This window comes from Seriola lalandi, unplaced genomic scaffold, assembly GCF_002814215.2.
Source record: "Seriola lalandi dorsalis isolate HSWRI2012SDOR001 ecotype SW California unplaced genomic scaffold, Sedor1 jcf7180002054333, whole genome shotgun sequence".
Classification (NCBI taxonomy): domain Eukaryota; kingdom Metazoa; phylum Chordata; class Actinopteri; order Carangiformes; family Carangidae; genus Seriola; species Seriola lalandi.
The window spans coordinates 482,643-493,776 of NW_019524886.1; the positions used below are offsets into that span (position 1 = coordinate 482,643).

Consider the following 11,134-nt stretch of genomic DNA (forward strand, 5'->3'; position numbering starts at 1 on the left):
AGCCCTTCTATAAGATAATGGAAATGTTATCAATTTGAGAGTCGTCTAAATCAACACAAAAAACAGCCAACAAAAAATATCTACCTGCACAGGAACACGTGATTTTGTTGTATAAACCTTCAGTATTCTTTGTGGTACACCACATATATAAGGCCACGCCTTCGACCGTGCCTATCACTACCCCTGCTTACTGTTGACCTCACTGATTAAAATCCATACAGATCAGACTTACTCTGATGGATTTTCCCCTCACATTCTTTTATTGGCTTCTGCACAGCAAATCCTCTTTCCACTAAAAAAACATGTTAACGTCTCCATTTGGCGCTCTCTGCTTGATGCTCACCACTGTACTTTTTGTCCTGTTTAGTAGTTGGTGGAGTAGAGTTGTGGCCGTGACAGGGCTCTGAAACTGTGGCTGCTTCAGTAATGCCAGTTTGCCTCTGTAAGTGCTTGCATGTACTGACAGTTGATGGGCATATTGTGAGAACGTGTCCATTAGCGCTGCTTCACAAAACACAGTCAGTGCAGTGGGGATACTACTATAGGAACTGGAGCTATGGAAGTAGTTACTACAGCAGGGAGAAAGAGTGCAGTTCATGAGGGATCTGTGACATGTTCTGCTTCATAACATCATCAGAAGAACTGATTTTATGTTTGAATAAACAATACAACTCTAGCTAAATTAATTTTTAATGAAGATGAAAGGTGGGCTGAGAGGAAGAAGAAGACTTTCATTTATCTTTTATTTTAATTTAAGAACCACTAATACATCAAAGCACACACACATAAGTGCACTCTGGCCCATTTTATTTGATCTGTTTTGATGCTTCTTAGACACACACATGTAAAATATTTGTCTGAAAAAGAAAACTTGGTGTGACATTTTGCATCTTGTAATATGAGCCTGTCCTAAGAGAAGTTGACAAGGGCTCTAGGGTAGATGCATGGTAACTGCAGCAAAGGGAGAGACAGAGAGCACACAGTACGGAGCCTGTGGGACCTCAGCAGCAGGAGGAGTCTCTGTTCTGGGCTTTCCATCACCTCCTCAGACCTCTGGTTCTACCACAGAGGCTGGGTGGATCACAACAACTTGCCTCAGATACCTCAGGCAAGACACCTCAGATAAATGACTTGATGACAAAGTGGCATCTACAGATGAAATGTTGCCTTGAAAACATTAATTCCTCAAGCAAAAAAAATGCTACAGCTGGCTACAACTTGATTATCCTCTAATAACAGAAACATGATGTACATACTTAAAACAAACAGACTATCAACAGCTTAAAAACTGGAGTAGATACTGTGGCATTTAAAATAGATCTGAGAAAAAAAATCACTTAATCCTTGGTCTGATGCTGGAAAATCCCTTATAAAGTGGTTAAGCATGCAAATATTCCCGCTGTATGTTCCCTATTACTCTGGTCAAATGAGGAAAATGCAGCTCAGGTGAAATCTGAGAAATAATTTTAGCCGCTCTGAAGCAATTTAAAACAACAAGTCAGGCCTGACAATCTTCCATACACACTTTAGCAGCATGGCGAAAGCAGGGATTTCTGCCAGGCTGATTTCGGCGCTAAGCACGGCACTAAGCCCCATTGACAAAGCCAGCTAAGAATCAGTGAAGCCTTGCAGAAGGAGTGTGACGCTGTGCCAGCGTAGGGTAATGCTCTTGTAAGGGGCTCTACCTGCAGAGCCAAGGGTTCGCCTATTTTATCCTCTTGAAATCACCAAACAGGATCACTGAGCACATCCCTCTCACCCTTCCAGCCGATGTCCTTCTGCCTGTCTGCTTGTCTGTCTGAGTCCAGTCATCCATGCCTTCCCAACACCCCAGTCCCTTCATCCTCTATAACCCCCAAGCCCCACAACCTGCCCCACTGCAGCTATCGGCCATCATCTGCCATGGACTGGAATCAATAAAAGATGCTCCACCGCTGGGTTGAATTTATATTGTACCCGATGGAAGCATCCAAGCTCAAAAAACACTGATGTTTAATTATTGATGACTACGCATGCATCCATCCTCATACAAAGCATTGTAATAATAAAAAATTAAGTTGATATTAGAAAGGTTCTGCTGTACTGATTATTTCGATTTAAGATGAGACATATTTTTCAAACAAAGCTTTTGTTAATTAATTTGTTTCAGATGAGTTTATCTTCACGTTTTACCCAAAGTACGATAATGTCAACTGACGACCATATCAGGCTTTATAATGAAAACATGCAACCTTACACTAACGTCATCAAAAATTAGGGCACCAACTAACAAATTTTCATTGATGATTAATCTCCCAATTACTTTCTTGATTCATCCTGTAATCGTTTGGTCTATGAAATGTTGAAAAATAGTGAAAAATATGTCATTCAGAATTTCTTAGCAACCAGAGTGATGGCTTCAATTTGCTTGTTTTGTCCAACCAACAGTGTAGATGCAGGAAATTCAAGTGACTCTTAGAGATGACTAATCAAAAAATTAGTAAATCGTTCAAAACAGTTGCTGGTTAATTTTCTGTCATTCGACTAATTGTTGCAGCTCTAAAAAAAAAAAAAAAAAAACCTACGCACTATTAAGAAATAAATCATTAATCTTCTGGGGAAAAAAGCAGATGCACTATTTCACACAGCAAATGTAATATTTGTAACGAGTTTGGCTGTTGTTTTGGCCGTCCTCTGCTTCTTATATTGATCCCAAGCTTGATTTGTGCTACTTGATGCTGTCATTTGACTTTGAGCTGAGTCTGCTTCTGATCTCCGTCTTTCTTCTGAACGAGTGCACATGCAAACTTTTATTATCATTAAAGATGAGCTTGAGGCTTTCATCAATATCACTCATCTTTTCGAGTCTGTTGTTCGATAATAACCGGCTCGTTTGTACGTGTAATTAACAGACTTCTGTGAAGAAATGCGCATGTTCATTTTTAAAAACCTACGTCACAGTGACGCCACTCTGATGGTAACATGACATATGTTGTGGAATTTGCAGGTGAGACATCAAGTGTTGTTGCCCTTCACCTGCTTACTGACTTTCTGATCTTTTTTTACCTTCCTGTCTGTCAACCTACTGTCCTTGCTATCCATCTCCTCATCCATCCATCAGTGTTTTCTTTCTATCTTTCTTTCTTTCTTATCTGTGTTGACGTTACAGTAGAGTCTATAGACGCTCTCTCTCTCGCTCATCCTGCCTGTCACCTGCGGGCCAGGAAAACTATTGGCTCTAATCTTGTATCTCTCAGCTGTCGCTACAGTGAGTGGGTTTCCAGTGCCAACCAACAGCTTTATCTCTGACCTGCAGAGGAAAACCTGGGAGACCCTATCTCATGCACGCACACACGCACACACACACACACACACACACACACACACACACACACACACACACACACACACACACACACACACACACACACACACACACACACACACACACACACACACACACACACGATAGGACACCTGCACACGAGACACACACAAACATACAGCACTAATGCACCACCTCACCAGACATACTGCACACACACACAGTCACAGTCAGGATTATGTGTGCTGCCTGTTTCTGGCACAAGCAGGTGCAGCTGTGCACAGGTGTACACATGCAGACATACGTATGTAATCTTGTCAATACATCTAAACACATGTGCAAAGGTGTGACACACACTCATAGGCCTGTATATAGACACACACACACACACATACACACACACACACACACACACACACACACACACACACACACACACACACACAGATTCTCAGCAAGCAAAAAATTGTGACGATGACAAGTGGTTCAGCTCTAAAGACTGAGATAGGACCAGAATATTCTTTATCACTTGACGGTGCATGGCTTAATTTTAGGGACAGTTTTTTATAGTCTAGCCTGAAAGATTTATCAGCCTACTCTGTCGCTGCATTTACTCTCACACACTCAGCTCCACTGAAAAAAGGACATTACACAAAAATACTGGGAGGACTTATCAGTCTAGTTTTTAAATCTTTTTCAATTAAATTCCAATTCTATGCAGAGACCAAGGTAGGCCAAAAATAAATGGCATTTAATGTCAGACACGATAAACACTACGGCGACTGAAAGTAAGAGCTGGAATGGAAATAAGGAATAAAACTTTAGCGAGTGAAAATGCAGCTCAGTAGAGCTAAGCAAATTTGCATTTAATCAATTTGAAAAAAGGTTTTAATGCAAAGTTAGTTGCTGAGACGTCGTATCCACACACACACACACACACACACACACACACACACACACACACACACACACACACACACACACACTCCAAGAACTCATCACTCCAACGACATTTCATTGTGCAATCCATCTTAATCAGCTAGCCCATCAGAGACAATATATCCTCCCCTCCATCTCTCTCTCCTTCTCCGGACGGAGTGATTGAGGGGTGTAAAGACGAGGATGTTTCTGCCCCCCGCCCCCTCACCAGGACGGCTCTTAAGTGCTTGTGGGTTTTTATGTTTGTAGTGTTTTATAGGAGTGGGCAGGAGCCAGGAGCTGTAAAAGTGTGGAAGGAAGGAGGGAGGGAGGCGGAGGGGGGGGGGAGGAGAAGAGGAGGAGAAGGAGGAGGAGTGGAGAGTTACTGTAAATCCAATCTTTATTGAGAGCGACACAAACGACAAACAGCGCGCGCCCAGCCTCCCTGCAACGCCCTGCTTACCTGATCAATGAGTTCTGAGTGAGGAAAGGAAAGAAGGAGGGGAGGAAGAAAGAGGGTGGAGCAGCACAAAACCAAGTTTCCACCTGGCCCCCCGGTGCATCTACATCTGTAGCTACAATATATCCACACATAGAAGTGTGTGTGCATCTCTGTATGCGTCCATGTGTGTGTTCTCGTGTGTCTGCAGTCAATTGCTCACCACCAGCCAGGCCAGGAAGCCCCCCCACCCCCACCCCCCCCCCCCCCCCAACCTGCCTACCAGTCTGCCAGTATAGCGTATAATTGGCCACAGTTGGCTTCAATTGAATGTTTGCTGCCTTAGGGGCTAACTGATGCTTCAAGGCCTTTCAGAGCAGCCAGAAAAAATCCACAACACTCCCCTCCACATGTCAAAAACCACAGGCACTGGTTTGGCTGCTCTGTGATGCTTAAAGCTTTGCTGCTGGATCTGCAACAAGAGAACAGGTTTATGATTAACTTTCTACATGAAGGTAACTAAGCATCTCGTTTATATTTGTTCTTTTGTCCCTCAATGTCTGTTTGCTGCCCTCTTTATATTTTAACCTCATATCTCTTTAAGAGCGACTGACATCTCTCAAAAGCCTCTTAGTCAATCAGTAAGTTCAGTTAGTCATCGAATGAAAAGGTCAGCCGCTTAGTCAACAAAATGACCATGGACACAGTCAGCTAGCCAGCCAATCAGTCAGACAGGGAAGGATGATCCGACTCTGCTGCCCAAAACTCCTTTGTGGGTACCCTGTACCTGCTTGTTGCCATGGCAATGCAGTCCGAGATTTAAATACTAGCCTGTGTCCTCTCCCCGCCTCTCTTTTATCTTCTTCTTTTCACTCCTCCAGAATCTGCCCTCGCTTTTTGTCAGCCGGTGTACTGACTCTCACGCTCCGTCTCTCAGTCATGTTTCCTCTGGCACTGTTGTGTTTTTCAGTCTCCCTCCCTCACCTTGCCTCGTCCTCTCTGGTAAATGACACTTTACTAGCTGTTTCCTCTTGTTAATTCCAGGCTACTTTGCATCGTGCGACTCTGTAAAAGCTGTTGTAAAACACACAAACATCCTAAGACAAAGTCTTCGTGTACAGCCACGCAGAGACAAATTACAATTACTAACTGGATATAGACACATAATTACTTCGAGATTTGTAGGCAGATGAATGCATGAATGCTTGCAAGCACACAGACACAAGCAGTAATGTCATAAATGAGAGTCAACGATCAGCATATTCACTGGATGCTGGCACAGCATACACCTGCTGACAGTCAGCTGCCAATAAAAATCTATCATTTTCTGCTAAAGCCTCATCATCAAGCATCATTTAGGCGTGCTGGCCTGCCTCACTCTCTCCTGATGCAGCGCCTGTGCCAAGACACCGATTAAATTTCCCCCAAATGCCCAAACAGCCTTGTGGGAAAAAGTCTTCATTGAATGAACTGACTTCTGGCTCCATCTAATGGTCAGTAGAAAAACTCTAATCTTACTTGTAGCTGCTGGAAAACAACAATAACTTATCGGAGGAAATTAGTAATATAAGCAAAACATCCATTTAGAAAAAAGTTTTTAACAGGATGATAATAGATAAATTTTCTATTAAGACTACATGACTCCTTGAATCAAGATGTATTAAGCTTAGACTAACACTGCACATATCTTGCAATTATTAGCTTTTTATAGATATTGGCTATAGGCTTGTCATTGTTATTTACCTCAGTTATGACGGTTATGTTGAAATTACAGTTTCTTAGATGTATTATTTAACTAATCAGTATTACATTGGTTTGTCTATGGAAAGCCCAAAACAAATATCTGGTTTGTCTGAATATCTTTGGGATTTGAACCTTTTAGTTCTGAAAACTTGCGATGGTAATTGTTCGCTGTTATTTGACATTTAACAGACTATAACAATAAACTGATTCGTTGGGAAAAAAATAATCAACAGGTTGACAGATGATTTAAATACTTGTTAGTTGCCACACTAGCCAGTTAATGCAACAAATCAGAGGTCTCTTTTGTAGTAACAGATTTAGTGTCCCAGAACAAATGGCTAGGCAATACAACATAAACAGGACAAAAACAATGTGTTTGGTGTGACCCTTAACAACCCATAAACTACTACGTCCAAATCATTTATTTTTTGCCTGTAGTATAGTAAATTGCATCTAATGTAGTACCCAAATAAAACTATGACCAGTTTCTGCCTTCACAAAACACCAGCAGCTATGACTAGATTTAACCTATGGAGTTGGTGTGGGTCTTTAAAAGTCACATCAGTTTAACTGTCATATTTTATATTGTTCAGTTTCGAAGGAGTCTGTCGATAATCTGTTTAGTACTGAGACATCACATAAACACCAGCTCTGTTTTCGTGTTGCTTAGCCTTCTTCTGATTTTTCCAAGGAGCCAGTCAGCAGTCCATTTGATTCTCAACCATTCTGTTGGTCTTTTGTTCTTCTGTACAGTACGTACATTAGTTTAAAGAAAACTTCACAGTATGTTAGTGAGCATACAAAAGCTTGCAGCTGTCCCTCCCACACACTGAGAAAACATCATACCAACCATCACAGCACAAACCGCCCTCATAGGTGCTTTGTGCTAAATTTATGTACAGTACATGCACATCACTGCACAAACGGACTGGAGGCTGCGCTCAGTTTAGCTCCAAGCTTTTAAATCCCTAATCCTTTCTCATATTTCCAACTGGATGGCTTTCTTCCTCATTTTGTTCTTGTGCATGAGTCTCTTTTTTTCCCTGCTGAATACTATTAACTTTGTTGCAAACAGATGAAATAAATGAAATAAAATTATTCTTTATGTGATTTTTCATTTTATTTTATCAGGAGGAGGAAATGGATCGCTAGTGACCATGTTAGATGACTGAAAACAAACACTCACTCATTTACACACACACACACACACACACACACACACACACACACACACACACACACATACCTGCATTAACAATGGCATCAATCTCCAGCTTGGTGATGTCGCCGGTGTAGACAGAAATCTTCTGGTCCAACTTTTCATTCCTCTGATATTGGTTTGGCTCAGAACCACCTGATAATGAGAGACACACACAAATCTTGTTTCTTAGTGGTGTTGTTTATATATTTTTTTTGTTTTCGTTTTTTTAAATCCCTTAAAATATAAGCGCAGGAATTTCAGGAAGCGCACCGAAAATGACAGCACTTAACATTGTTGCTCACATTGAGAGGAAAAAAATGTCACAGTGCTCATAAATGTCAAAACAAATGTGTTTTCATCGTAACAGTGTGTTATTAGCGGCTTCGTAACGCAGATCTGTGCCTGCACGGTTTGTGTGCCACTGGTCTTGATCAGCAGCTGCTTTCCTAAAATGGACATCACACACACACACAGACACACACACACTCACACTCACACACACACACACACACACACAAAGTTGTCCAGATCTTTTCCACACACAACAGCGACGCAGTCACCCTCACAGTGTCTCTTACATACACGCACTCTTTCTTGCTCTTTTCTCTTTTGACCAGTGAACTTTCAGTGACTTTCTTTCTTTCTTTCTTTCTTTCACACACACACATACACACACACACACACACACACACACACACAGTACAGTACAGTACAATCAGCCCCAGGATCAGTTTTATTTTACTTGGTAAATTTGCTCAAGGTATATGTTTTGTTGTTTTGTTCCTATTAACATAATACAACATTAAATATTCTTATATTAGTAGCATCTAAAGATTTATGGTTGAAATTATAGAAGAAATGTTCTTGGTTTATGGGTGAGCAGTGTTAAAGAGAACATGTAATAGCAAAATTTAGCCAAACTAACATTCACATAATAATAGCTGTCATCACAGCAGTTTGGGTCACAATGTTATGATACCTCTACTAGTGAAAAGAATTTACGCTGCATGACTGGTCTAGTCTTGACATCCATTTCAAACGGGATTCAACACCCAGTTTATAGATCCAAGTATAAATCTGAGATGTAAACATACTCAACTTGTTATCTTTGTTCACTGTTTGAATGATTTTATTTTATCACTTGTATGTTGCTGTTTTTTCAAGAACTTTTTGTTCACCAGCAATGTTTGCAACCCTGACTGCAGAAATTCGTAGAAAGACTAAAGAAATTGATAAAGTCAATATTATTTCACAGCTGATTCCAGTATAAAATGTAGTGCATCAGAAACTTACATATATGCAATAAAGTTCTTTGATGCAATGTGGCCAAATGCCTGATAACACTAGTATACAAGTCTTCACATCCCTAGTGGAAAGTCTCACCACCACAACCAACCAACCCTGAATGAACTTGACAGTGACTTTGACTGATGTTGGGTGTCTGACCTGCAGTGGGAGTCCACACTGGGATGTTGTCGAGTGAAACAAACTCAGATGTCCTGTAGTACTGACGCCTGTCTTTCACTGACAGAGACAGCAAGAAGTCTGAGGGAGACAATGGAGAAAGAGACCAGACAGTGAATAATGTGTCAGATGTAAATTAGATATTTTGTTAAATATTTATTTGCGATAAAGAACAGAGAAATATGGTACTTATTGCATACCAGACTAAAGAGAAGCCTAAGAAAGAATACGACAAAAAAACTCATGCATCAACATCTAATCATCAGCAAAATCCCAACAAAGTGCAGTGTAATGTGAGATTCAAGTACCTCAAAAGTATTCGTATTCCAGTTTGTTCAAGTACAGATTTATCTTATGAAGATAGCAAAATACTAAAAGTGATAAGCTTCTGTATATCATATCACTGAATAAATTGTTTGATTTCTCCATTTCATATTTTTTCTTCATAAGCTTATACGTAATATCAAAAATATGATTCAGGGCCAAAGTGGTGATAAATATAAATTAAAATTATAAATTAATTACTTAGTCCAGTGACTATGATTTCTAATTACTGCATAACTCATTTAAGTTAAAACTGATAGTGGCAGTTTTTCAAATTCAATAAATTGCTTGCTTTTCTTCATTTTGTATTATTCTTAAAATAATATATATTGGTTTTCAATAATGTCAATAATCAATTAAAATGATCATTAGTTGCAGTCACTGACTTACATTGTGTTTATCATATATTGTGTATATTGGTTTTTGGTAAACTAGCTCTACTTTGATATTGGAGACAAAATATCAATAGTAATTTTACTTTTTCGTGTCTCATGTTTGTGTGTACTGACCTCTGAGATGTGATAATTTTTTGTATTATCATCATCCATTTTAAAAGCATGGATTGCTAGCTTAAGTCTTGTGACAACTGACCGGTAACTAGGGCTACATAAACCAGTGACAGCTGGACAGGTGTTTTGCTCATGTGACAACACTGCACCTTGCACGTGAGTAGTAAGTTAACATAAAACCAGAAACTTCGCGAGTTTGCTTGCAGTCTCACCCTTGGTCTCCTTCCAGTCTCCCTTAGCGGAGTTCAGGTCAACTTTGCGGGCCATGGCGGCCAGGGTCCCGGTGTGGAGAGACTGGACAAGCGCGACTGTACTCACTCCAAGGGCTGCACCGAGGGCGATCTTGCCCAGCCAGCCTCTCCTCTCTCGGGATGAGGAGGAACCGTTCACCTGACTGTACTCCCGAAGTGCTATTGTTGTTGAAAACTTCTCGCCTCGGCGGGTAGCATTAATATGGCCGCGGAGAAGACTTGTTGCTGGCTTCTCTATCGGCCGGGGGCTTCCAGGAACTACAATGTGTTTGAACTTGACACTGGCTCTCTGGAAGTCAGCACAAACACGGGACAGAGGGCCGGTGGTGCGGGGGAGGGCTCTAACATATGAAAATAGAGCTGACATTTGTAATGCCATTACACCGGAGGGGCTAACGGTTCGTGTTACTGAAGCTTTCCAGAGATTAATGTCGGCTACACTTGTTAGATTTCGTTTTCGGTAGGAGCACACCTCACTTGATATGATGGACGTCTGACAGCGAGCGCTTCTGTACCATTTTCGTTTTGGACGTTAACGTGTGGAACGTACCATTAGGAAGGGGGTGTTAGTTGACTGTCGCTAAAGTGTTAATAAGTGTTAATAAGTGTTAATGTGGTGTCTAGTGCCAGTATTTATGCGCCAATGCTATTATCAATGAAATCCGTATGCGACAATGTGACAAGCGTTGGCCTTTTTTTCATAAATTTTACATTGAGCGTAAACCCTGACTCAGATGCATGGGAGAGCCCAAGCCTCCTTCAAGAACCACCGAAAAATTGAATTTACGGTGTGACCGACCAAAATGTGATAAATACAATTCCTGTGCCGAGAAAAAAAAGTTTCTTAAACGTTATGTGAATTAGAGACATGCCTTGGAGTTTTAATTCCAAGGTAAATTACAGTATATTTCTCGTGAAGGAGGCAGGACTATTACAGGAAAATATATTTATATAATATATGTATATACTCTACAAGTTTTT

The 11,134-nt window shown here is 40.8% G+C and overlaps 1 protein-coding gene across 3 annotated transcripts in view; it reads right to left on the reverse strand.

Annotated features, from left to right (window-relative positions):
* The window catches only part of macrod1 (mono-ADP ribosylhydrolase 1), a 109,526-nt gene extending 98,848 nt beyond the window's left edge, over positions 1–10,678 (reverse strand). Inside the window, exons 1-3 of one of the 3 annotated variants that reach the window (XM_087174261.1) lie at positions 10,115–10,678; positions 9,052–9,150; positions 7,651–7,758 (exon numbers count right to left, since the gene is read on the reverse strand). In XM_087174261.1, coding sequence (XP_087030387.1) covers positions 7,651–7,758; positions 9,052–9,150; positions 10,115–10,532 — 625 coding nt within the window. In that variant the 5' untranslated portion in view covers positions 10,533–10,678. The remainder of the gene's footprint in view (positions 1–7,650; positions 7,759–9,051; positions 9,151–10,114) is intronic. The other 2 variants (XM_023407345.2, XM_023407344.2) reach the window with 2 other exon arrangements.
* Positions 10,679–11,134: the final 456 nt, after the last annotated feature.